Source organism: Ascaphus truei, chromosome 7 (genome assembly GCF_040206685.1).
Source record: "Ascaphus truei isolate aAscTru1 chromosome 7, aAscTru1.hap1, whole genome shotgun sequence".
NCBI classification, from domain to species: domain Eukaryota; kingdom Metazoa; phylum Chordata; class Amphibia; order Anura; family Ascaphidae; genus Ascaphus; species Ascaphus truei.
Window position 1 is genome coordinate 5,973,550 of NC_134489.1, and position 27,815 is coordinate 6,001,364.

The window sequence follows — 27,815 nt, forward strand, 5'->3', positions numbered from 1 at the left end:
ATGGAGTGCTCTTTAAAATATTTTGTCTCTATTGCGGTGATATGATGGGTCATTTGAACATGCCTTTTTAAAGAAACTGAATTTAGCCAAGTACTTTGCATCAATATATGTAATTGTTATTATGGAGCTGTTCTATGTAGCATAGGACAAGTTATAGGAAGCGGTTATACGAAGCAATATAAGGAGTTATAGGAAACACATATGGAGCAATAGGAGGAGTTGTAGGAAGTGGTTATATGGGGTTATAGGGAGCAGTTATATACAGTAATAAGCAGAGTTAGAGAAGAGTTATAAGCAGCGGTTATATAAAGCAATAATTAGAAAAGAGTCGAGGGTAAAAATATGGACTGCTTACATGTAGTTGATTAACAAACCAATGGAGAAATTGGTTTTATTACCATCAATATTTTATTTGCATGGTGTATATTGCATTTACAAAAATTACATTGTCATGAAATTTGAATCATATCTTTGTGCAAAATGATATTATTTGCATTGATTAGAGACATATTATGAGCTATTGAGACCCCTGTCCTGAGCCTGCCCCAAAGCAGAAACTGAACGCAATAATTGGGTGCAAAAGGAAAATACAGCAAAGACCATGGTTACCCTGCAATCACTCATCAATTCTCTTAAAAAGTGAGAAATTTGAAGAGGGATGCCCATTTAGGATAAGGCGAGGTCATGCACTGGTTTGAATGAGAGGTCATAATTGACCAGGTAGCCATCGTTGTACATGTAAAGTTTGTGATCGTTAGGGTTGTAGGACATACTTTGCACATTTTCCATCATCTTGTCCAGAGGGATGTTTAGCCGTCCTTCTTTGCTTGTCTTTGTGTCATACATGTAGAAGATTTCCTCGCTCCGTGTATTGAGAGCCCTAGTGGCATACATGACTCCACATACCATGAAGGCATTGGTCACCCCAAGCTTGTACTGGGAGGTGGACCAGGTCTTCTCCACTGTCATGGAGGTGGAGTTGAGTCTGCTGATGATGATGTTCCCAGCGTTCTCCTCTGTGGAGTAAATGACCCAAAGACCATATTCATCACTGGCCAGGTCAATGTCCTGCCAGACTGAGGATGCATAGGAGAATCGGTTGTTGTATGCGGCATTTGTTAGCGTCTTGCGTTCCACCACATTGGTGTCCACGTTGAATTTGCATAGGTCCCTGGAGTTGTAACAATTGTAATACATGGAGTTATTGAACATAATTATACCCCCACCTTGCCCACAGCTGGAATAATCATAGGTGCTTCCGTAGAGGAGTTTGGGAAGGGATTTGTCTGTGGGTCTCTTGTACAACAAAAGGTCATCGTATGTAGGGTTGAAGCGCAGGACGTTCATCATCCGTCCGTCTGTGCTCAGAGGGGCTACCCAATGCACATTCTGATTGGCGCCCAAAAATGAGTCCTTGCCCCATCCACCAAATTTGTAGGTGAAGCCCAAATAGTTCAGCTGTACCACAAAGGGTTTGCTGATGTTCACAATTCCTCCATGTGTACAAGTACCTGCAGAAAACAAGGTTATCACAACAGGAAAGTTAAATTCAGAATGAGTATAAGAATCTAAAAGCTCCTAACGACTAGACCTGGGGTCTGCAACCTCTCAAGGAAGAGAGCCGCAACACAAGCATGAATATTACACCCCCTCAAACACATACATATACTGTACACACACTAATAGGTATATATTGTATAAGCATTAACACACGACAAAGTATGTGGGGGGAATAAAATGCATGTCACAATAAGTCCCTACATTTAGTTTTTTTCATTGTTTTTCTGTGCAAAACTGTGTAATTTACAAATAAACAATACACACATACATACATACACAAAAACCCCCATACACATGTACAATCCCCCCAAAAAACACCTACACGGCCCCCACCAAATACATACACTCTACCCCCCAAATACACACGCACTAACCTTCCCCCCCCCCAAATACACACACACATATACACTTACATTGAGCCGCTCTCCCTAGCGGGGGGACGGGGGGGCAGTCAGTGTGTCTCTCATCCTCCCCAGTCAGTGTGTCTGTTTGTCTGTGTCGCTCTCCCAGCACCGTGTCCCTCTCCGTGTCCCTCTCTCCCAGCACCGTGTCCCTCTCCCAGCACAGTGTCCCTCTCCCAGCACCGTGTCCCTCTCCCAGCACAGTGTCCCTCTCCCAGCACCGTGTCCCTCTCCCAGCACAGTGTCCCTCTCCCAGCACTGTGTCCCTCTCTCCCAGCACTGTGTCCCTCTCTCCCAGCACTGTGTCCCTCTCTCCCAGCACAGTGTCCCTCTCTCCCAGCACAGTGTTCCTCTCTCCCAGCACAGTGTCCCTCTCTCCCAGCACAGTGTCCCTCTCTCCCAGCACAGTGTCCCTCTCTCCCAGCACTGTGTCCCTCTCTCCCAGCACTGTGTCCCTCTCTCCCAGCACTGTGTCCCTCTCTCCCAGCACTGTGTCCCTCTCTCCCAGCACTGTGTCCATCTCTCCCAGCACTGTGTCCCTCTCTCCCAGCACTGTGTCCCTCTCTCCCAGCACTGTGTCCCTCTCTCCCAGCACTGTGTCCCTCTCTCCCAGCACTGTGTCCCTCTCTCCCAGCACTGTGTCCCTCTCTCCCAGCACTGTGTCCCTCTCTCCCAGCACTGTGTCCCTCTCTCCCAGCACTGTGTCCCTCTCTCCCAGCACTGTGTCCCTCTCTCCCAGCACTGTGTCCCTCTCTCCCAGCACTGTGTCCCTCTCTCCCAGCACTGTGTCTCTCCAGACCCTGCCTGTCAGTGGAGCAGGGGGGAGTCCATCTTTGGCACTTGTAGCAGACACCAGACGTACTAACTGCTTTCGGGTCTTACCAAAGGGCTCCTCTGCTGCTAACCCCGCCCCCACCCTTCTCTGCCAGGCCAATCATCTCCTCTGCTGCTGACCCCCCCCCCCCCCCCGTCCTCGCTGTTGCTGTTGCTGCTGCCAGGCCACTCCTCTGATCTCATCCCAGGCAGCAGCTGGGGATCGGCAACCTACAGAGAGCCGCAAGTAGGAGCGAAAGAGGCGCATGCAGCTCGGGAGCCGCAGGTTGCCGACCTCTGCACTAGACCATGCCCCTGTAAATGGAATTAGTTGTATTGCCTTTTTTCTTACCCATCTGAGACATACTAAATGCATCTAGTAGTTTTAATTCCTCCCCTTAAAAAAACAACTTCCTATTGGAGAGGTCTTCAATTTCTTAACCCCTTTGCTCACAGCAAAATGTGTTACAGGCCCCTCTGGTACCAAAAGAGTTCAAAGTGCAGTGCGCTCTGTGAAGTTCTTTAAAGCAGATTGCCAACCTTCTTTTTATTTTATTTTCCTACCTACTTTTCATTGTATTTACATTTTTCGTTAAACAGGCCTAACACCTGCAGTAGCGTGTCTACATCAGGCCTGCACAACATACGGCCTGCAAGCCGCATGCGGCCTGTCTGGACTCCCTGTGCGGCACGCGATGCCCCCCACCCCCTGCCCGCTCTGCAGACACAGGAGGGAAGTAGCGCCAGCATTTTGACACGCTCCCCACCCCCTCCTGAGCCCGCTCTGCCGACACATTGAAGGAGCGCTAGCATCGTGATGCCCTCCCTCCTTCCCCCCACCCCCCCAACCCCCTGAGCCCAGTCTGCCTATTAGGGAAGGATCGGCAGCAGTTTGATGCGATCCCCTGGAGGCAGAGAGGACAGAAGGAACAGAGCTGAGGCCGGTCTGACTGCAGAGGGTGGGGGCGGGGTCTGACTGCAGAGGGTGGGGGCGGGGTCTGACTGCAGAGGGTGGGGGCGGGGTCTGACTGCAGAGGGTGGGGGCGGGGTCTGACTGCAGAGGGTGGGGGTGGGGTCTGACTGCAGAGGGTGGGGGCGGGGTCTGACTGCAGAGGGTGGGGGCGGGGTCTGACTGCAGAGGGTGGGGGCGGGGTCTGACTGCAGAGGGTGGGGGCGGGGTCTGACTGCAGAGGGTGGGGGCGGGGACTGACTGCAGAGGGCGGGGGCGGGGTCTGACTGGAGAGGGTGGGGGCGGGGTCTGACTGCAGAGGGTGGGGGCGGGGTCTGACTGCAGAGGGTGGGGGCGGGGTCTGACTGCAGAGGGTGGGGGTGGGGTCTGACTGCAGAGGGTGTTAGTGACAGCGGAGCCTGTTAGTGAGAGCAGGAAGTGAGGTGCCTGCTGCCAGGGCCCAAGATGGCTTCACCGCTCCTCCCCCACCCATGCTCCACAGTGAAAGGTAGGACACCCCCCTCCCCCCCCCCATGCAGCTGCACCTCAGAGCAAGTGGCAGTGTCAGTGTGTCAGAGTCAGTGTCAGAGTGGCTGTGTCAGTGTCAGTATTGCTGTGTCAGTGTGGCAGTGTCAGTGTCAATGTGTGGCAGTGTGGCAGTGTCAGAGTGTGTCAGAGAGTGGCTGTGCGGGTCAGAGTGGCTGTGCGGGTCAGGGTCAGTGTCAGAGTGGCTGTGCGGGTCAGGGTCAGTGTCAGAGTGGCTATGCGGGTCAGGGTCAGTGTCAGAGTTGCTGTGCGGGTCAGGGTCAGTGTCAGAGTGGCTGTGTGGGTCAGGGTCAGTGTCAGAGTGGCTGTGCGGGTCAGGGTCAGTGTCAGAGTTGCTGTGCGGGTCAGGGTCAGTGTCAGAGTGGCTGTGCGGGTCAGTGTCTGTGTCTGTGTGTGATGTGGAGTATTATATGTGAGGGGGAGAGAGGGGTGTGTGAGAGAAAGGGGGAGTCTCGCAAAGGCTGCCGACACTGGGGGGGGGGAGGGGCAATGGAACACTTGTCTTGAGCCCCAGGAAAGCACTCATATCTGGTATGACCATCCTCATATTTCCCCCAGCACCCCTCATCATCAACCTCATATCTGAGTTGTGGGGGGGTGATATGATGATGATCTGTGGGGGGGGAGGAGAGAAGATATGATGAGGATGATGATGAGGGGTGCTGGGGGAAAGATGATGATGATGATTATGATGATTATTATTTTACCCGTGCGGCCCAAATCAGTTTTCTTTGGAGCAGTTCGGCCCTTCTCACTTTACAAGTTGTGCAGGCCTGGTCTACATGGTAACTACTGCTGCTTATTCTTACTTGCTCCAGGATACACAAAGCTACCTGTTATCCTGATCTTCTCTGATAAGGCTTTTTGTAGTCAAGTAATGACACAGAGTGGAAAGGGATTAGTGGATTTAAATTTCGTGTTTCGGGCTCTTCTTTTAGGAATAAAACCCAAGGTGAAAACAGATACTATACTGTACAGTGTGGATATTTTTTAAGTTATCGTGAACTGCATTTTTTTTAATATACTAAAAATAAATCCTCCCTCATAATAAATTGAAAAAAATGCATCATCTCTTTACTTCTGAAAATGTCAACCCCTCCATCCCATTGAATCGGGACGTGATCCCTTGTAGTTCTGGTCAGTATGACCGCTGATAGAATACATGCCCTCTGACTGACCGTAGTTGACTGGAGGCGGCACAGGATTAACTTGGTTCTTCTCGCACTCCTCCAGCCGTTTCCTTATGGAAACTATTTCCCGTCGCACTGCCAGGACATTGTTCTTATCAAATGATTCCAGCTGGTTCACCATGATGGAAATGTTATGAATCTGTAGGATATTAAAGAGAGACAGTCAATTAGGTCGGTGACCCAGGTTTTTATCTTAAATTTATATAGCTCAAGTAAGATATAAAGATATATAAAACATCTTAAGTCAAGTACGTCCGAGGTTACAGTATATGGCAGCTAAGTGTCACAGACTGGAATTGAACCCACAAACTTATGTTTCAAATACCCTAAACAATTCACTACACAAGGGTAAGGAATAAACTGCTGATGCAAACTCGGAATATCATATGGAAAAAAGGGCACCAAATACCATCATTTATAAGAACATAGCATGGGCAGTAGAATAGGAAACTTCTGCTTTTTGCAATTGTAATGCCAATGGGGCTACATAAATGGTGCACAGTACAGCAGAAAACATTAGAAAATACTAAAGGATTTTTACATGTTGAGTATAGTATACAGGAGACAGGATATGAAAGAAACTTTCATATACATTATGGGTTTCAAGAAGATGCAGGAGGGAAACGTATTTCAGAGAAAGGGAAGTGCTAGTGTAGAACAAGCGGTCAGGCTGTTATTCTGGAGTGGTAGTCTCAGGGGAACTGTGAGTAAATACGTCTTCACTGGAAGAGTGGTGGATTGTCGTAGCAGCCTCCCAACAGTGGAGGTCAAGTCTTACACAGAAAGAAATAAAGAAATGCTTGGCATAGACGTATAGCTCAAATAGGTTCTGAGGTTAAGTAACAGATCGGAAAACTAGGTGGGCCAAGTGGTTCTTATTTGCCATCAATGGTGCTGATTTGGCACTAGCATGTGACAAGTCCTATGAAAACGCCTATATGTTTCTATAGTTAATCAGGTATACGTAGCTGTATTCAGTGTTCCTGGAGACAAGCAACAGCTAAACTTATTAATATTTCACAAGATACAAATAAGTAAGACCATCAATGGCCATTGGCTTTTCTAAGGAAGCTGATGACAAAGATAACATTATTTTAGTTTGTCCCTCTACGTTGATCTGCCTCTTTAATTAATTAGGACAGACCCAAGGTATTACTGGGCGGTACAGGAATAAAGAATACAGATGAATTAGGATCTAAGTACAGTATGTAGGGAAATAAGAGGAGGATGTTGACCACATGGTCCATATTTCTGTAGTCCCCAAACTCCATGTTGCTGTCATAGTTCTACTGATTTCCAAGAATGGTCCAGTTACCTCCACAAAAAGAGTCTCAACGAGAGCATTAGAACCATCCATGGAAGATCTGAGCTGCACCACCAGAGACTCCATCTCTCTGATTTCCAGCTTCAGAAGCTCAAAGTCCAGCTCAGTGTAAGAGACTCCTCCCATCTCTATAAGCTCCACCCTCCTGGTCAAGTTCCTCAGCTTCTCCAGGTGACCAGTCAGTGACACCTGGTAGCTATGTATCTGCAGAAAGTATAAGAGAGTCATTGCAGGGCTTTGGTTAAAGTCGTATGGCAACCAATTGGAGGAAAGTAAATTAAAGCAGCAATCAAGTTTTTCTTGTTTTTTTTTTTTTACCTTGTATGAACCATAGGAGCCCCCAGAGCAGAACTTTGGCACTCTAAACCTTGGGGACCCAATGATTGCCTAGATATTCCACAGTACTTGCAAGGACAAACAAAGATGTCTGATAGTCATCCAGTCACACCGACTCTCATGACCATATTATTTTCTCAAGGGCAAAAAATATTGTAAGTGAGCTTCAAAATGTAATATCTCAAACCATATGTTCCTGTATCTTGGGAGTACCAAGGTTAAAATAAAATATAATAAAATTAAAAAAAACATATAGAAGCAGCATGGATTGCTACTTTACAAGTCCAGTAGATATAAGGGACTTAATGACTTTATAGATATATTTTTTTGTGTCAATTAACGGCCAGTGGTGTGGCATTAAACAGAAGTTGTGTTATGGTTCTACCCCCCCAGATGCAAGGCCATATTCTGCTTGCGTCAGATGTAAGAAATCTGTGAATTAATGGAAGTTTATTACAGGTCATGCAGGAAGTCAAAACTCTTCTAAGATTAGGCAAAGTGCTTAGAATGTAAGAAAATGGTGGTGACACAGAGAAACAAAAAGTTTGATACATCCCATTATAATATGTGCATCATGTCTAATCCCTCCCTATAACTCCACCAATTGCTCCATATAAACACTCAATATTTACTCCAGAAAACACTCCTTATAACATCTACCATTGCTCTAAGTGCCTTCTATAACTCTTCCTATTACCTCAAATAACCGATACCTATAACTCCTCATATTACTTCATATAAACGCTCCCTATAACTTCTCTGAATCTCCTCCTATTGCTCCATATAATCACTCCCTAAAGCCCTTTGTATTGCTCTATACAACAGTTACCAATAACTCATCCTATTACTTCATATAACCGATACCTATAACTCCTCCTATTGCTCTGTATATATCTGCTCCCTATAACTCCTATTACTCCATATAAGTGTAACCCTGTGTAGTTTTGGGGTTATAGTTCTTTCTCCTCCTGTACAATAATCCCTGGTAAGGGCAGGTTTGCCAGGAGTAATCATGGGGCTTTTCCCCCACACACATGTACTGTGTAGTATTCAGTGACGATAATGTCATCAGGCTCTGTGTCCAATTACAGTGACACAGGGGTGGTGCCTATTGGAGCTATTTAGTTCACAGAACTTCCTGTATTTAGGCGGTGCTGCACCACCTATGAGTGAGGCTAGTCTGACCCAGCAAACTGCCAGGGCTCTGGCAAGTTTTGTGGCCCTCCCTCAGGAGAGCGTTGTGGGAGACTATTCCCCTTACTCCAACAGGGAGTAAGGGAAGAGCTAGACCTGCTTTCAGTGCCCTTGCCTGGGAGTGTAAGGTCAGGGACATCCTTTGGGTTGGCAACCTATAATGAGCGGCTGAAGACCGGCTGCAATGATGGGTAGTCTGCTACTGTTTGATGCAATAAAGTATGCTGTTGCCAAATAACTCTTCTTGCCTGAGCTTGGATTCATTCAAGGAGAAGATGCATGTAACAGGGGACTTATCCCTGTTCACAAATGTGCCTCTAATCCAGCAGTGTGGTGGTTAACTGCTGGTAGGCAATTAACTAACATCACCTGGCTGATTACAGGTGTTAGAAAAAGCCTGCCTCTGAGACAGGAAGGGAGATTAACTGGCTGAACCAAGGAAGGACAGATGTCGTGAGCAGCAAGCTGACAACAAGACAAAGGGGGACAAGATTCTAAACCTGGAGCCTGAAATTGCTTTAGCACACAAGGGTGCGGATCCAAGAGAGCAGGGAAGTTTCCCCTACAGCAGCCCAGCTAACAGTTAAGACTTTTCGTATAAGACTATTATCTATGTCTACGTATATTGATAAATGTCTCTATTATTTGGGCTGGTGAATCTCTGTGCTAACCACGCAGTTAAAGAGAACTGGATCACAAGTGTATATATACTCCAGAGTGGAGCGGATTTTGTTTGCTGATTTACATGTTTGCTGTGTTTAAAGCAACAGGCGCAATAAAGCCTTATTTTAATTTCACCTTAAAACAGTCTCCATTGCATACCTCTGAACACGTCTCTTACAATGCACATAGAGGTTCTGTTTCAGAGACTCCTCCCTACAACACTGGGGGTCTGGAAGAGATGGAGGCGCTGTACCAAGAGTGAATATGACTCAGCTATACCTGGAGAGACAGTCCTGATGATTTCCCCCATAACATCGCGGGAGACTCAGGAGTCCTGTAAGCCTGCAGGTGCACCACACTACACCACATGTAACATTGGTCAGTTTCCACAGGTTAGGGCAATATGCGATTTGGGTAGGGGAAACACCGTTACATAAGCATTCCACATACTGTAACTCTCCCTATTCACACTCCTCATATCACAGATAGGACAAAATAAGACCACAGCACCTCAATAAATTTTCGCTACGAGACGCAGAATAAGAACATCTCTCTCTGTGCCAGTGTAGTTTAAAAAGTCTCTTACTAGTCCTACCCATAGGTATTACATTCCCCTAAGTATGTCTACCCCTAAGTATCAGTTGAAACTATTGCCCTGACCTCCTCTCAGAGCGATGTCCTGTGTACTAGAGGGTAATCTTGGCTGTATTTACACATGAGCATGGCATGATGGAGTGTTCCCCCAGTGTCTCCTCTCTTTACTATACCTTGCTGATCTCCTGCTGGACACTTTTGCTCAGGTTATAATTTGCTATTTCCAGGTACTCCATGCGATGCACAGGGAAGGCTGAATCTGGAAGGATCACGGAGCACTGACAGACCCCCTCCTCATTAAGCGACCCTGTAGAGTTCTGCACCTGTACAAGGAGAGATACATTGGTTGAAGGTAAGCAAAACATACTGAAATGTACCCCTGTAAGCCAATGTCCATGTCAGCACAGAGTCTGGCATACTGACCATCTGCCCCAGATATTAATTCTCTCTCCCTCATATATTTGGAAGGAAGTAGAATAAACATTGAAGATTAAGTCAACAGATGTCAAACTCCAAAGACCCCAACCTATGAGATGTTGATGATAATGTCATTCAGTCAAAGGGTCAGTCCAGGGACGAAAGTGTACAAATGACAGAGAAATGTTTAAGGGGTTAGTCCCTCCTAGGACCAAAGTGTACTAATAGTAGTGGGATGCTTAAGAGGTCCTATCAGGGTGATTTATATCTTTTTTTTAAAATCAAAATCTGGCACGTATAAGTGTTTCTAAACCCTTTGTTAAAGTTTCTTGCAAGTATGTAGAGCTGAGACTTGGGGTGGGGGGAAGGAGTTGATTTACCCTGGCTGGTCCTTTATGTCTGATATTGCAGTGTGTAACAAGAGTGTGCATGGGACAACATGTTCCATCTCCTCCCCTTATCTTTATTTACACTCTAAAAAGGACAGGATTACTTAAGGATAACGAGCATACTTGATTGATGAACATTTCCTCATTAAGAGACCTCTACTAAATTCAACTGGTCTATTTCAAGAAACTGAAAGCCGACAAATATTTGCTATTAGCATGCTAATAAGATTTATTGTGACCGGCTATCAGTGATTAGACCTTTAAGTTACAAAAGTACCAATTTGTACAGGTTTGTAAAAAGCATAAACTAGTTAAGATTCAGAATAAGCGTAAACATCATAAAAGTCCTGATAAATCCCCAGAACTATGCTTTCTATTACTTACAGTCAATAATCATTAGTCATTAATGATTAAAGTGTCAGACATTTTTACAAAAGCCACTACTTGGTGTCCTGTAATATTCATTATTTTACTGAAGGGATTACATATGAATAAACTCAAAATACTCCTGACTTGGAATTCATGTACAGGCAGTCCTCGGTTATCCGACACAATGCGTTACTCAAAAAGGCGTTGGATAGCGAAACGTTGTAAAGCGAAACACGTTTTCCCATAGGAACACTGTTTAAATGAAAGGTTCCGTTTCCTGAAGGCATTTTCAATGCTAAAATACACAAAATATTTTACGCAGACAATAAGATATGCAGCACACACATAAATTATATAGTGTATATACTGTATTATATATATAATATATCATAATATATAATATAATATATTATATAGTATAATATAGTATAATATATATTATATACACATAAACAACTTTGCAAAGCGTCGTAAGAGTGTTGGATAAGCCGTTTTGGCGTTGTAAAAATGAATATAGGTATGCATTGCACAGCGTTGGATAAGCCATTCGTTGTAAAGCGAAGCGTTGTAAAACGAGGACTGCCTGTATACCAGATACATGGAGGGGTGCAGAGTGCAATTAGTTTGGAGCCGCAGGAACATCTGCATGCAGTAGCTTCTTAAAATTAACGATATTAATAACATTATTTTATATAGTGCCTTGCTCTCAATGGGACCCAAAGCGCTTTACAAAGCAGCACTGTAAATGGAATTTTACATGGGACATTCCCTGCCCTGATGAATTTCAAATCTATGTTTAGTGCCTGAGGCACAAGGAGGTTATGTGACTTGCCCAAGGTTACAATGAGCTGGCACCAGGATTAGAACCAGTGACTTTAATCACAGACTCAGTCCTTCGCTTAGAAGAGAGATAAATTACTTCTGATCTTTTCTGACATGCAGAAGAAGAAATATGTGAGATATTCGCGTTTCTCTCACTGCTCCATATACAGTACCTGCTCTCTATAACTCACTGAAAGTGCTGCAGGTTACTCTGGTACTGATAGGATTCAGGAGAAAATTATAGCTGGTGTGTAACTTTTGCTTTGTAAATATAAAATAGTGATCTTCCTGGTTTGTTAATTAAAAAAAGTACTGGAACTATGTTTCTAAATGAGAAAGTGTTTGTACACTGTATTTGTAAATAAGAAAATATGCGTACTTTGTGTGTGTAAATACAAAACTATTGGTACTTTGTGTGTGTAAATACAGAAGTATTAGTACTTTGTGTGTGTAAAAAAGAAAACGGGTACTTTGTAGATGTAAATTAGAAAGTGTTGGTACTTTGTGTGTGTAAATAAGAATTTTCAAACCGGAGATTCCGTTTGAAAATAAAAATGAGTAGTTGTGTGAGTTTGTAAATAAAAAGGTATTGGTACCTGATTTGAAAATGCAAAAGTGGTGGTATTGGGGTTATGTACAGTACATAAAGATGAGCTGTACTGTGGTTTCTGTATATGAAGAGCAGTGGTACTGTGGGGTTCTAAAAAGGAAAGCAGTTATAATGTGCAATAATACTCACCAGGGAGACAGCATTACTCTGGTAGACTCCCAACGTGATGAGCAAAAGCAGCCCCAGCATCTTGTCTTGTGTGACTGTTTCCTTTCAGCTCTGTGACACCTGCAATTCCCTGTTATAAAGGCAGCAACCCTCCTGGATTTAGGGTAAGGGAGGAGCATCCTGCTGGAATTTTGCCTCTTACCCCACATCTCTCCCCCCTCCAACACCAAATTGTTACTGACCTCTTGAGAAACTCTATTGACATTGGTTACGTAATGTTCTTCTATTGCTTGGTATGTAAAGATGTGGCAAGATTTACGTGACCGGTACATGCCACCTTAACCCTTCCTATGCTGGGGATCAGATGTCTCCTGCACATCTTCCTGTAAGGAGAAGGGGTCATCACAGTGAGAGGACCTGCAGAGCTGTAATGTTGGGATTTCTGTTAACCCCGTCAGTGCCGGAGCCCCTAACACATCTCAGGTCCTTTGGCACTGAATGGAGTTGTGAAAAATAGGTAAAGGTGCGCTCAAAATTAACAGTGGTAACTCCAGGTAGAGTATAATGGTGATTTTTAATAATTAGCCCAATGTAGGGTCTAAATGTGAAAAAATGCAGCTAGTATAAATTGATGACTCAAAACATCAATGTTTGAGGGAAATGGTGATGAAAAAATACCAGCGCAAAAACTCCCATAAATCTTTAGGATATATAAAACAGCCCATACTGTAAGCAGTGCTACATAAGAGGGTAACAGTGTTGCGCTATGAGAGATACATTGATACCAGATCACGATAGGATCTTAGTTTCCAAGGAAAAAGAATTTTGCCAAACTGCAAAGCGAGGTGGTGAGTGTCCGTACACAGAAGGTAGCGCTGGTAGAGAAGGCACCCGCTCCCGGCTCGGTGGTACAGTACAAACAATCACGTTCCAAGAGGAGAGAAAGGGAAGTCCAACCGTTATATGGCTCGCACTCCCGATCGTCACGGCAAACAAACGCCTACAACACGTTGAATGAGGATCAGCTCCGTTAGGGAATGCACCCGCTCCGGTCCTCACCATTGAACTCCACGTGTCATCATTGTCTGGGTGTAAGTGAAAGGTGGCTGGATCACATGGCCTACACCACAGCTGTTGTAGTTGAACATGAATCAACAGCATCTTCTAAATAGCTTGAACAACTTGCAGCGAAATAGCAAAATAGCCAAGAAAGCAATATTGAGCTAAATATTGTAACAAGCAATAAAATAGTGATACAGCACACACTCAATTCCAACGCGTTTCGTATTCACGGATACTTCATCAGGGATCTTAAATGAATCTCGGCCTCAGGTGAAACTAGTTTGGTGGAGAATGGTAGCTGAGAAGCTGAGTACTTTGGCACTCCACACGGATCGTTACTGACTGTCCTTAGCCCAGCCCCATGAGACGAGACTTGAGCCCACATGACGTGGAAGTTCAGTGAGGCACCGAAGTGAAGACCGCAGAATGTTTTTTCCAGACCGAAGGACAGAAAGGAGATCAGACAATCGCTGTGAAGTGCTACCTCTGCCCTCTTTCAACTGACACATTGTGAGTACATGCATTGTGTTTTTACTGTGTATTTTGATATTAAACTCGTTGCGCTATGGTACATTTTGTTTTCTTTTCCACTACTCTCACTATCTCGGCGGACGACTGCAAGAAACCCAGCTGAGCCCAGCAGTTAAAAGCTGCTTCAAAGGAAAAAGAGCCCAGCGGTGCCTAGCAGTCTGCCCTGAGTGACCAGAGCCCATCTGATTCCTGCACCTAAGGCTACGCTTATAGTGCCGGCGACAGCAACGCAACGGCGACGTCAGGCTTTGGGCGCTGGAAAAACAAATTGAGATAACTTCCAGCAATCGCGACCAAGCCGTCGCTCTGTCGCGTCGCGGCAATGAATTTGTTTTGACGCGAGATTGCACCAAATGCTGCGCTTATAGTGCTGGCGACAGCAACGCGATTTTGCGTCAAAACAAATGTATTGACACCGTCGCGTGCGCTTATAGTATGGACGGCGCGACGGCTTGGTCGCAATAGCTGGAAGTCACTTCAATTAGATTTTTCCAGCGACCGCAGCGTGACGTCAACGTCGCCGGCCCTGTAAGCGCAGCCTTAGGATGCAGGAATCAGCTGGTCTCTTGTCACTCAGGGCAGACTATCATCTAGACTCAAGTAGAGCCATCGCTTACATTTGACAACCACTCTGTAAGTGCAGTTATTTCAGCAGGACTTTCTCCCTTAAAAACAGACTGTTTCTTTCTCTCCCATGCGCTTTAGGTTTGTTCTTATTTAGTCTTCTTCTCTCCGGGTGAGAGATCTTACTAGCTGCAGGGAGTTCATTTCTTTGAGTGTCTATTAATAATCTTGCTTGCATTAATGCTATTATTTGCGCAGTTCATTTTTCTCCAATTATTTCTACCACACTTGAATATGTCTTGGTGATTGCACACAAGGCTTTTTATGCACTGTGTTTTTGGGTCATCCCAATTTTTCTTGCCTGTCTAAATTTCTACTGCAGTATGTATGTATATTTTTATATGTACAGCAACATCCAAGTACATAGCGCTGTGAAACATTGCTTACATTATGATATAGTTCTCTTGGGAATGTATGCAGCGTTAACCCATTCCCTAGTGAAACTGAACATGCTGCATCATATAATGATTATTGGTGAGTGCCGCATTGTCACTGATTTTTAGTACCATGGACATCAGGGGAGTCCCAATGATAAATGAGTATTTTTTCCATTGAAATATGTCTAGTTGCAAAAAAAACCAACACATTTTTTCTCGAAGGACTGAAATCACTGAGATCTCTAACTCAGACCCTTAATAAAAAAAGCTATGAATCTACGTCCCAGTGCTGGGGAAGTTTTTACTCCCACCTAATTGAATATAGCTAATCTCTTCTCCCATCACTGGGATCGACTTCATTGCTTATTGAATAGTAACCCTACTTTTTAAAATACATATAGTTACATTTTTGTAAGCAAACTAGACATCTTTCTTTACCTCGATTATTAAAAGTCCCCTTAAAAATTGTGCAGTGTCTCCGAAAAATGCAGTTTAGCAAAGGATTAAAGGTTCCTGTCGGCATGTAGAATTTCCAATGCCTTTGAACCCCAGAGCAATATAACACGTTTTGTCGGATTTTTTCAATGGATTATGAAGTCGTTTGAGTACAATCACAATGGCAAACATCTTTAATACGCGACGGAGGGGGAAAAACGTGCACATTTGTCAGAAACAAACTATTGAATGAGGCCAGGATGAAAAGAGAACGAAAATACAATGAAACGTGTTTTCCCCCCCTAAATCTTTGGTAAGCTGAAAATAAGTGGAACAAACTCACATTTATTAATGTGCTAACTAAACGTTGGGGGAGTTTTATTTAATCTGAAAGAACTGATTGGGAAATGCTGTACCATGCATAGGGCTTTATCGATATGTACAATGACGTTGTTGTGACTCAGTTTAATGCTGTGACTGATTACCTGGATTGGGTAATGGATGTTAAGTAATTCTCTAAGCCTGAGAACATGTTGTGAATGGTAGAAGGAATTTGTCCCCAAGTCATGCATTGTGTGTCCTTGGTGACATTACAGAGGTGTGGCAAGATGCATGCCTCACTGTGTTTGTTTTGCATTTAAGTTAGGTAAGATTTCCTTCTTACATCTAAAACACTAGAGTAGCTTATTTTTGATATCCCCCGGGTCTCCTTGCTGCAAAGTTGTACAGTCTATTTTCCTTCTGATAAATCATGTGCTGTTTTTCTTTAGCCCGGTTCTGTAGCTGGGAGACTTCAAAGATGCAGTCCCAGACCAGAGATCAACTTTTTGTTAAATAAATCATGAATAGGCTATTTGACAGCCTTAAACAAATCTAACCATGCAAATAGCGAAGATTTGTCCGTTTTCCTTTGTCTTGGAAATGAATTACAAATCTCATTTCTTTTCACTTCCTCAGGGGTATACAAACGGAGAGGTCAATGTCTGCCAGAATGAGGATGCATAGGAGAATTGGTTGTTGAAATCGGCATTGGGGAGTGTCTTGCATTTCACTGTGTAGGTTTCCATGTTAAGTTTGCAAAGGGTAGCACAGATGCGCGCAGTCTCAATAAATCCCCTTGATTCACAATAAGTGGTCTCCCTCTGCAGCTTTCACTCTCCCGTGATCAGCGGGGTAGATACGAAACATGCAAACAAAAAGAAAGCGCAAAAAAAGGGAAAAACACAATTAATAAAGATAATGATCTTTATAATAAACTTAAAAATACGTACTAAAAATCGTTACCTAAAATAAGGGTTCACATGAACCCACACTTCCACAAATGCAGAGCACTATCGGGGATACCCTGAATCAAAGCCCCAAGGTCTAATGATGTTAAAAAGTCCTGGGATAAGGCTGGATATTACCACAGCTTACATTGAATTCAAACAGGGACCGCACTCCACGCAAAGTAAGGAGGTGACGTCATCACGCAGCGGAGAGCGGCCATGACGACGGGAGCTCGGCAGACTGCGGTGTTTTCCCCTACTTTGCATGGAGTGCGGTCCCTGTTTGAATTCAATGTAAGCTGTGGTAATATCCAGCCTTATCCCAGGACTTTTTAACATCATTAGACCTTGGGGCTTTGATTCAGGGTATCCCCGATAGTGCTCTGCATTTGTGAAGTGTGGGTTCATCTGAACCCTTATTTTAGGTAACGATTTTTAGTATGTATTTTTACGTTTATTATAAAGGTCATTATCTTTATTAATTGTGTTTTTCCTTTTTTTTGCGCTTTTTGTTTGCATAAGATTGCAAAGGTCCTTAGTGTTGTTGTAGCAGTTGTAGTACATGAAATTGTTGAACATAATAGCACCACCACCATGTCCGCAGCTGGTGAAGTCGTTGCTGTTGGAACTGTTCTTCTCTGTGGCTCCCTTGTTGAGCAGGAGGTCTTCGTTTGTGGGATAGAAGAGCAGGGTGTTCATCATCCATGCGTCTGTGTTCAGAGGAGATACCCAGTGTCTGTCCTCATTGGCTCCCAAAAACGAATCCCTGTCCATCCACCAAATGTGTAGCTGAATACCACCCAATTCAGCTGAACCATTGATGGAAATATGAATCTACAGGGAGAGAAAGAGAAACGCATGGGTAAATATTTTACTGCATGCAAAACAATACTCATAACAAAAGATGAGAAATAAATCTCCGTATGGTGCTTCTAATTCCCAGGATGATCCAATGTTGGCAATATAGCCCAGGAGTCAAGGGTTAAGTCAAATCAGTGCAAGTATATAGACATGTGACAGGGCATATAGCTCACCAAATAAAGCCAGATATGGACAGAAAAACATATAACCACCCTCAAAATGAAACCACAATAAAGCCCTTATATAAAGGGACTCCTAGTGTAATCACTATGGAGAGGGATGGTATCCTGAACCAAAGGCTGGAGCCATGCAGATACCCTAAAGTCACAGTCACAATGTAGTATATATAGATAAATAACTCACATGATAGACCCCTTGAACTCCATGAGTGCGTGCATCCGTCCGTGGTGTAGATCAAATATGCGTGAAGAAGTGGAGGAGCACAGCTGAAAAAAGTAGGGCTGGAGGCAGTTTGAAAATTAAAAATGCTTTAATAGAGATGCATGGTAGCAAAAGCTACAGTAGAGGCAACGTTTATTCGAAAATTTGCTGTAAACTAGCCGGGTTACATTCTGGTTATGTGCTGGGTGTGTGCTGGGTGTGTGCTGGGTGTGTGCTGGGTGTGTGCTGGGTGTGTGCTGGGTATGTTCTGGGCTAGTTTGAGGCACGTTTGAGGCATTTCTGCATTGACTAACGACCCATAGGATTAACACAGCAGGGATCCCTGGCAGTCCAATTCAGTTTGAATGGGACTGCCAGGGATCCCCCGCTGTTAATCTGATAGGCCATTAATCAATGCAGCAATGCTGGGGCTAGTTTAAGGAAAGTTTAAAAGTTTAAGGCATGTACCCAGCATGTACCTGGGTGTTTCCTGGGTCTTTTGGGGAATTAGCCACTGGTTTTTGTTCGAATAAGAGTTGCCTCTACTGTACATAAAAAGGGTCCTCTAATGCATTTCGCGCTGAATAGCGCTTTATCAAAGAGCGACCTATGTCCCCGCTGATCCCCCTTATATGCTAGTCAATGCGGAAGTGCTTTTGCGCCAAAATTCAGTCAGACAGAATCTGGCTGAAGCGGAGTCCCCGTATATACTAGGGTGGCCTCATAGGGTAGAAATACCTCCGCTTTGAAAAGGCAAAGGCGGATATGGAAAGCAAATGTACAACTTGATGCTAAATCAATATTTTAAACAGATACAAGACAAACAGAATAACAAAAGGTTAATAGATATATTAAACAAAGCACTAAATGAAACAAAAGAACAATATATTATACAAAAAAAAGAAAATTAAAAATAAGAAATAAAAACATAATCTAACTATAGTGAACTCTAAATTTGATAAGTGGGGACATAAATACTAATACCCACACATGAACCCTAACTCATATCCTCAGTTATACATCTTGTAACAATTAACTCAATAATATGTAATGATATAAACAACCTATTAACTAAATAGAAAAAAAGATAAATAATCTTATAATAAAACTAAATAATGGATAACGAACCATATTATTTAAAGAGATACATCTGTATATATATGAAATAGTACAAAAAACAGGAATACTATATATATGTAAATAAACTGCAATTAGATAGACCATTAGAATAAAAAATACATCACAGCTAGTAAATTTATCAAACACATCCAGAACCCAAATATATGAATATATAAAAGATAATTCAAAAAATGATATATTAAGGATGTATGAAATACAACACTTTAATAATAATATAACAAGCCAAATAACCCATAAATAATGAAAAAATAAAAATAAAAGAATCACCCCTAATTTAACTTAAAGTATGAATACAAATCTAAATATAAAGACATAAGAATATAAAGATTGATCTAAGAAATGAAATGCTATTATTAAAAGTGTATTCATTCCCAATCTTGATTAATCCCATTCGGGTGTAAGGAATCCATGCTAAAGATCCAGAACATCTCTCGTCTATTGAGCATGTTCAGTCTGTCACCTCCCCTAATGGGTGGAGGAACATGCTCAATAGCCAAGAAGGTGAAGTTCTGGATACCCCCCTGTGCACAATGCAAAATGACGTGACACTGGATGTGTAATGGTACGATTTTTTTATGGCTCTAACGTGCTCCATAATCCTAACTTTTAGAGGTCTAATGGTGCGTCCAATGTAGCGCTTACCACAACCACAGTTCAGTATGTACACAATAAAATTCGAGTTACAGTTAATAAATGTAGACACTTTGATATTCCTTTTAGGTTTACATGTTTGGATGCTTTTCAATGGAATGGCATATTTGCAGATGACACAATGAGCACATTTATAAAAACCTTTTGGTATATTAGAAATATGTTGTGGATGATTTGAACGGAATAAACTTGGTGACAAAAAACTTGCCAATGATTTAGCTTTTTTGAAAACGAATTTCGGTCCATCTTTGACCACATGATGTAAATCTGTATCCAATTTAAGGGTGTGCCAGTGTTTGTGAATAATACCTCTAATGGAATCTGACTGTTTACACTGTTGTGTAATAAAAAAGGGTACCCTATTCTCCATTTTTTTGGTCATGTTCTTTCTATTCCCTTTATATTTGTAATTCTTTTTATCAATAAAGAAACTAGTGCGTTCAAGAGTTTTAACTGTATCAAGAGATTCAACAATATGAACCAGGTTCATTTCCCTGCGGCCACTGCAAAGCCTGCACATTTATGCCTACCACCAAAACATTCTCAGACACTCACAAAGAGAATACCTACAAAATCAATTATTTTATTAATTGCAACAGCAAAGGTGTCATTTACCTTATAAAATGTACATGTGACAAGATGTACGTGGGCAAGACATATAGAGAACTCAAGGTCCGTGTCCTAGAGCATCTGGAATCAATTCGGAACAACCTTGATACCCCTATCTCCAAACATGTAAACGGTATCCATAATGGGAACTGCAAAGTGCTGCATTTTGCAGGTATTGAGAAAATCCCCCAAGGACCACGTAAAGGAGATTGGAACAAACAACTTCTCCAAAAAGAATGTAAATAGATCTACAAACTCAAAACATTGAGCCCCTTAGGTCTTAATGAGGGCTTTATTTTTTCACTTTTTATCTGACTCAAATACTAAGAGAACACAGCAGTGAGGTTAGTCAGTATAACATATGTTAACTACTAGCAGGATCGCATTGACCCCTTTGGGCGATCCAAAGATGTAGATTCCATTCCTACACTCCTCACTAACAGGTTAATCTTGCCCATGTACATCTTGTTTGCCTCTTATGGTAGCCTCTACCATTTATACCTTATAGGATCATGTGATTTATGGGCCGTTTTGGACACTGTTATATAGTACCTATTATAGCTGACACCATATGTTTGAATATGTACTATTCATTCAACTTTAATATATCAGACACACACGGATATCCCTTTAAATAGCCACTACAAACGGGACAGACATAATGAATATTCATGTATTTACACATGGTACCCGCCCCCAAAGGAGGTATTTAAACCCTGAAACTGTGAACGTAGTAACACTCCTCCCCTTTGATGAAGCGCCGGTTTAAAACGCGAAACAGCTGTCAGGCTTGTTGGTGATGCTCTTACTGATGATGTCTGCCAGATCGGAGCACAACCCCAAGTAGAGCATGCTGAATTCTGCCTAAACAGACGGATACACGGTTGTATTTTTCATACTCATCTCACGATAGACGCATGACCGGCTCTGGTTATGATATTAACCACCGCATGGATACAATTTGACCACATTTAGAGTCATCTTGTTACTTTGTTTCTAGTGCTGCGGTTACACTGCTGCAGGCATTGCCAAATTAGCTGAATAGGAGCTGATTGTATGTGTCTGAACAGCCGGATTGACGGCTGCATTGCCCAGAGATAGAGGGAATTTTGCCCTATTTATTCAGGGATATTGTGACACTCTATAGCTACCTATTAAGGATTGTTTGATATAGAGGTTTTGTGTATGTTAACGACATCAGGACCTGTTTAATACAACCGTTAATGTATATTATTGGACTGATATACAGGCATACCCCGGTTTAAGGACACTCACTTTAAGTACACTCGCGAGTAAGGACATATTGCCCAATAGACAAACGGCAGCTCGCGCATGCGCCTGTCAGCACGTCCTGAACAGCAATACCGGCTCCCTACCTGTACCGAAGCTGTGCGCAAGCGGGGAGACTATAGAGCCTGTTACAAATGTGTTATTTACATCAGTTATGCACATATATGACGATTGCAGTACAGTACATGCATCGATATGTGGGAGAAGGTAGTGCTTCACTTTAAGTACATTTTCGCTTTACATACATGCTCCGGTCCCATTGCGTACTTTAATGCGGGGTATGCCTGTATGCAATCACAGCTTACTGTGTATGTTCCATCTATAGGAATTACATTCTAGACCCTCCCATATTTAAGTGGCTTTAGAGACCTGATACTTATACACAAGAGGTCTAAATAGATAGGTGATACTTACCACATACACCTTCTGCTACATATGGGTTAAGCATATTGAAGTTCCACCTTACTATGCAGATCACTGCTCTACTTTTTTAACACTTTTTATAGAAGAGTTTAAATAAAATTTTATTGTTTTTTCATTCCCTTTTTGCTACCTTTCTCCCTGGTGTGAGTGCTACACGCATAGTGGCTAACATCTATATTGTGTTTAAAGTTTTATTAGGCTGAGTGCAACATTGGGATGTCTTTTATGATCGCCTCTGGATCATTTTGAAAATATGTTTATGGTGATACCTGCGCTCCCCACAAGTTTCTACACACCATTCCAGATAGGAGATAATTGGATCTTCTCCTAAGAGGGTTGAGCAACAAAGTTTGCCAGTTTTCATTATATTTGAGCACTTTTGTAATTTATCACAATATTTTTGATTTATATATATACATTTTCACCTTCATAAGTAGCGCCTCACAATTTCTGTTTTTTACTATGCTACATAGAACAGCTCCATAATAACAGTTACATATATTGATGCAAAGTACTTGGCTAAATTCAGTCTCTTTATAAAGGCATGTTCAAATGACCCATCATATCACCGCAATAGAGACAAAATATTTGAAAGAGCACTCCATGCTAGATCATATTACCTAGTGGCACTGGGGACGCACATCTTATGGCCAGTATTGGGATGTGCGGGTCCCAAGGCGGCACGTTGACGTCCGGTGAAAGTGGTGGAGGTACTTACCTTGAAGAGTGGCCCTCCTTCTGCAGTGTCACAGCGACGTGTGACATTGCGTTGTCATGGCAACATGATGCTGCAGGAGGAGAGCCGCTCTGGAGAAGGTATGGCCCCTCTCCAAAAACCCCCCCCAAAAAATATACACACTTTTGGGTGAGGAGTACACACTTACCTTGGGGTGAGAGGCATCCTGCTGGTCCGGGGGCCACATGCTCCTCCAGTTGGGCAGAAGTTGGATCCCGGTCCCAAGAGGAGGGAGCGTGGGGCCCCTCCCGAAGGCCTTGCTCCTCTTGCCCTAATGCTGGCCCATCTCACAGTCCTCCAGCATAAATTGTGATACGCAAGATACACTCAGAAATGTGTTACTAGTCTGTCTAGCAGTGGAACTGTTTAGAACAGCTGATTAAAGTAGACAGTGTTAGAACGGACAGATGAAGAGATTAATATTTCTCGATTAAAAAATAAGCATTTATTTGAATGTTTAGGCATTTCTATCCACAAAGTGTAAAGAAAAATATCAAGAAATATATATTTCATTTCATATACAAAAACATGTATATACATTCATAAAAATGATTGTACACGTTTCTAAAATATTGACAATCCTAGAGTTAATGCAAATGTCATTTTGTCCCAAAATGTCCCTTAAGTCCCATAAAATGAATTAAAACTATTTTCACGATTAATAACTATGAACAGAGATAGTGTATGTCCATTTTGTTGCTGTAAAGGTGTATAGAGATACCCATCAGCATTATACAGCACATCATGTTCAATATCGGGGCTTTAAGTGCATAAGTGTAAGAGATACTCAGCATCATTTTACAGTACAGCATGTTCATTATCAGTGTATAGAGATATTCAGCATAATTATACAGCGCTGCACGTTCTTTCTCAGTGTATATAGAGATACTCACCATCTTTAAAACAGTGAAGACTATTTTCACTGTGTTGGGAGATTATGTAGATACTCAGTATCGTTATATAGTGACATCTGTTCATTTTCAAGAGTGCACAAAGCATTGCAGGCCCACTGGCAGTGAATGGGTTAAACCACTATAACATGATTTTTCAGTATACAATTATGTGATTGCACCATTAACAAATATATCTTACCCCATCGGGTTCGGAATTAGGCACCGGTGCAAGTTTGTTTTTTAAAGCCCCCCCTCTCTCTCTATGGAGGGAGCCCGCCCCGTCAGTGATTGTGGAAGTTGGGCCCGACTTCCGTTGGGGCTTAACTTCTGTGTTAGGACCCCTTGGTTGGGGTCCGTCCGCCACCTGGTAAGGGACCACCGGTAGGACCCAGGTAGGGTGCGTGCAGAGAGGGTGGTCTTTAGAAATGGCGGAACTGTGATCCGTCTACTAAACTAGGTTCCGAAACCGCATTCCAGCGCTTGGAGAATGGGCCCTCAAGGTGGTGGGCCCTAGTGCAGCCAATCAGGCCGCACATATGGTAGTTTCGCCACTGCGCCACACCACTTCTGTGCATCTATACTTAGAAACAGTGGGCTGAAGGGATTACAAAAAAAAGCACTGGTGCTGTGACAGATTGCAAGAAATTGTAAACCCGCTGAACACAGAGGCAATGCTCTTCTGACCTCATTTTTGTTCTTGAGAAAGGCCATCCTGGCATGGGGTTTAAAAAGGAAGCATGTAAATACAAAAAGGTAGTGGTATTCTGGGGCTTTAAATAAAAAAGCAGTGGTACTCTGGGGTTGTATATAAAATAAAGTAGTGGTAATGTGGGGTTGTGAATAAAAAGTAGTGGTACTTTGTACCCTGTAGTACCATCACACTTCGACCACTGCACACCAGCTGTACATAGTGGCGCCCTCTCCTGAGAAAGCAGGCAAATAGCGGGTCACTAGTGCTGTTGGGATTTCACCAGGCCTGTTGTGGTGAGGGAGCAGTGGAGAAGGAGGTGTGTGGGTCGTGGTCATACCTGTGACACGCTCTGTGCATTGGAAGCTCTGTTTTTACAGCGCACTAAGGATCGAAAGTGGCAGATGCATGACAAATCATTTTGCTTTAGAGACACTTTACATGTGCATTGAATGGCATGTCACAATATACAGAACATAAGGATCCTTTTTCTTTATGATGTTACACTCTATTGAACAATGGGACAAAGTGATACAATCTGGGGACAAGTGACAGTGATTATTGCAGTTGAAAGGGACACACGGGTTTATGGCAGTGTCATGTAACTGGTTTCACAGTGCACAGCTGTTCCCTGTTCGACAGAAGGGACTTCTGATTTACTGTGTCCTTCCCATTGCAAACCGACACAGTGACAGAGACAAAGGGGGCCTGTGTCCTACAGGGTCTGTCCGTTCCATTGTAGGGTAATAGAAGGTATGGAAAAGACTTATGGCTCACTAAGTCAGATCCCCCACAACAAGGTGATAGTGTGACAGAGGGGTTCTGTGGTACACTAATTGTGTTCCTCCTACTGCACACAATGACAGATGGGATCTGCTTCCCTTTCTCAACAAACAATATCAAAAGTATATATGAAATGTACCTTTTTGCTGGTGCCCTTCATCAGAGAAATGCAAGCGATTATTATTATGGCAAAAAGCAGATACATACATTATAGTGCAAATGTGCGTCTTTTGTAACTTAAAAAAATAATACTGGTCTTTATAGTGGAAGTGAATTCTTCCCTGCTTGAGTTCCGTGTGCACACCTCTCAGCTATTCCTTCACTTGGTCGTGCATGTCCAAGAAACTGGTTACGAAGTCTGTGTCCCTTGGATGCAAGGTCAGTTTTACTTACTGTAAGTAGTCATCCTGAAAATGACTAAAGTACATTAATGCCAGGGACATGTTTAATGGGTTAAATCTTAGTGATTGATGGATGGTTATTGTGAATCCTTTCCCACCACATCCATGATAATGCAATCAGATTTACGCTCACACCCTCTCTGTCAGAAGACCAGACAGTCTAACCGAAGGATTCCTCACATGCAATTAAAATACACACAAGGCAGGTAGATAAAAGAACTAAAACAAACTCCAAAATCTCAACTTACATACATTTGCCAGAGACCTTTCCGAAATTATTTAAAGGTATCGACTGCTTAACCCACTAATCATACACATTTAACCCATGAGACATGTTACAGTCATTAGGTCACTTGGTCCTAAATGGGACTGACTCTTTATACACATCACTGTTAGGGCACCTCGGTCCTACAGTACCTAGGGCTGACCATTTAACCCATTAAATGCATCATTGTCGTTAGCTCACTTTTGACCTACATGGGACTGACCCTTTCGTATCACAATCATTAGCTCACTTTGGTCCTACGTTGGTCTAACTTTTAAATTCCCACTGGAATTGAAATTGAAACCATTCAGAGAAAACCGAATTCAAACATCTCCTCTTAATGGGGTCAGAAAGAAAGTGAAGGACTCTGAGACAGTTCCTTTAAGAACCTCCACTCCAGAATTGTCCTGGATTCTTGCAATTCTTTTTATCCGAGTTCATGGAGTGTAAAATAGGAATGTTCTATATTTTTATGCTGCACTCCTGTTCGTCCCATCGTAAGAACAAAGTCATTTAAATAGTCTAATATCCGTACCACAATATACAATGCTCATCACGGCTACATCACTGCAAGAGGAGTTATAGGAAATCAACTGAAGTACTGGTCATGATGTATGGGACGCCCATCTGGTCTTTGGTCACATATCTCTAAGATCACATTCCCAAGGCACTCTGGGATATGTAGTCATCTTTTAACAATGATGGACTACTAAATACAGTGGAAAGGAGAGCCATCAAGATGGAAGACCAATGGAGGATTTTACTGAAGAGTAGGTTTCCCATATGATTAATGCCACGTAAAGGAGCAGGAATGGTTGGAGCATAGATTGAGAAGGTAGTTTTCTAAGGGAAGATTAGAGGCCACGGATAATGTGTTAAGCATGCCATATTGAGATTCACAGCCTCCTCTGAGCAGATTCTTCATGCATTAGTCCATTTATGGTCATTGTCTGGATCCTTCAGAAGTTACCCTTTCCTCCAAAGTCCCCTCTTCTATGGCAGAAATGAAGGGTGGATGTTCCACAGATGCCGCTACCCCCAGGAGCCTGGTAGTCTCGTGGGCTGGGCACATGACATAACGGTTAGAATTCCCTGACTGATGAACTTCTGCAGTGACTGATCCGGCTTTCAAAAAGAGGTCATCAAAATCCTTGGCATCCACGCCTCCCACTGCTCCTAGTTCCTCATCATCATCAGAGTAGGGGGAGCAAGTGTCTTCCATGTTGACATAAAGGATCTCTTCGGCGTCCTTGACCGGTGGGAGGTTTTTGAGGATCCTCTCTAGCTCTCCGTGGAGGGTCTCAAAGGACAGGCGCTCCTTGGAATTCAGCAGCCAACAGCTAGACATCAGCTCATACCTGAAGAGGGGACAACAGCACAAGTTACAGAAGAACACAAGGAGTACTAGTGTAGGGTCAGACCAGGCCAGTATCCTGTCTGCAACAGCTACAGCACTAGATGATTCTAAATACACTACAGAGCAGAGCACCTATAGACCATGACCCACCCCATCACCCACTCCCTGCTTCCAGCATGAGGAGGTTACGCGTACTAGCTTATCGTAAATAGTGTAAAAAACGTTCATATCTGGTGACTAAGGTCTAATCACAATTTGTTGTTTTTATTAGAGAGCACAAAACTTACATATGAACATAGATATTGATGACAGATAAAAACCACTTGATCTACCCTCCTATTCCCCTATCTACTGTGAAACCTCACAGACTTTTAGATCCTTGCCTTTTTTTCTAGATTTACTTTAACCTTAATGGGGATTAATTTGATATATATGGGGGGCCAAAGAGTAATAAAGTTGCCACCACACACAGATACTAATCTCCCCAGATCCAAGGATGAGCACAACTCATATATTTAACTTAAGAGCACAGCTAGCTGGAACTCATCCTTATTATTATTATATTAGATACCATGTAGGTTGCTATAACTTTTAATGGCGCATTAAGAGAGTTCATCATAGATGTAACAGGGTTTACAGAGCTTTCTAAACATTATAGTTCTTTTATTTACGTGTACAAAACTTTCCAAAAATCACAGGTCTCTTCATTTTTACAAAGCTTTCTGAATCTCACAGGTCTCTTCTTCACATGCACT

At 42.8% G+C, this 27,815-nt stretch overlaps 2 protein-coding genes across 4 annotated transcripts in view; both read right to left on the reverse strand.

Annotated features, from left to right (window-relative positions):
• Nucleotides 1–361: 361 nt before the first annotated feature.
• On the reverse strand, nucleotides 362–12,454 carry LOC142498660 (olfactomedin-4-like). Of its 2 annotated transcripts, none has more exons than XM_075606911.1 (5): nucleotides 12,307–12,454; nucleotides 9,744–9,893; nucleotides 6,775–6,987; nucleotides 5,448–5,598; nucleotides 362–1,511 (listed from the first exon to the last, which is right to left on the reverse strand). In XM_075606911.1, the coding sequence occupies exons 1-5, from the start codon at nucleotides 12,364–12,366 to the stop codon at nucleotides 667–669; spliced, it is 1,419 nt and encodes a 472-aa protein (XP_075463026.1). In that variant the 5' UTR covers nucleotides 12,367–12,454; the 3' UTR covers nucleotides 362–666. The 2 variants fall into 2 exon arrangements, with proteins under 2 accessions (XP_075463026.1, XP_075463027.1); XM_075606912.1 differs by lacking the exon at nucleotides 12,307–12,454 and adding an exon at nucleotides 10,890–10,998.
• A 10,652-nt stretch (nucleotides 12,455–23,106) lies between these two features.
• Nucleotides 23,107–27,815, reverse strand: part of LOC142498662 (tyrosine-protein kinase receptor UFO-like) — an 84,851-nt gene continuing 80,142 nt past the window's right edge. For both annotated transcript variants that reach the window (XM_075606915.1, XM_075606914.1), the window contains exon 21: nucleotides 23,107–27,061. In XM_075606915.1, coding sequence (XP_075463030.1) covers nucleotides 26,647–27,061 — 415 coding nt within the window. In that variant the 3' untranslated portion in view covers nucleotides 23,107–26,646. The remainder of the gene's footprint in view (nucleotides 27,062–27,815) is intronic.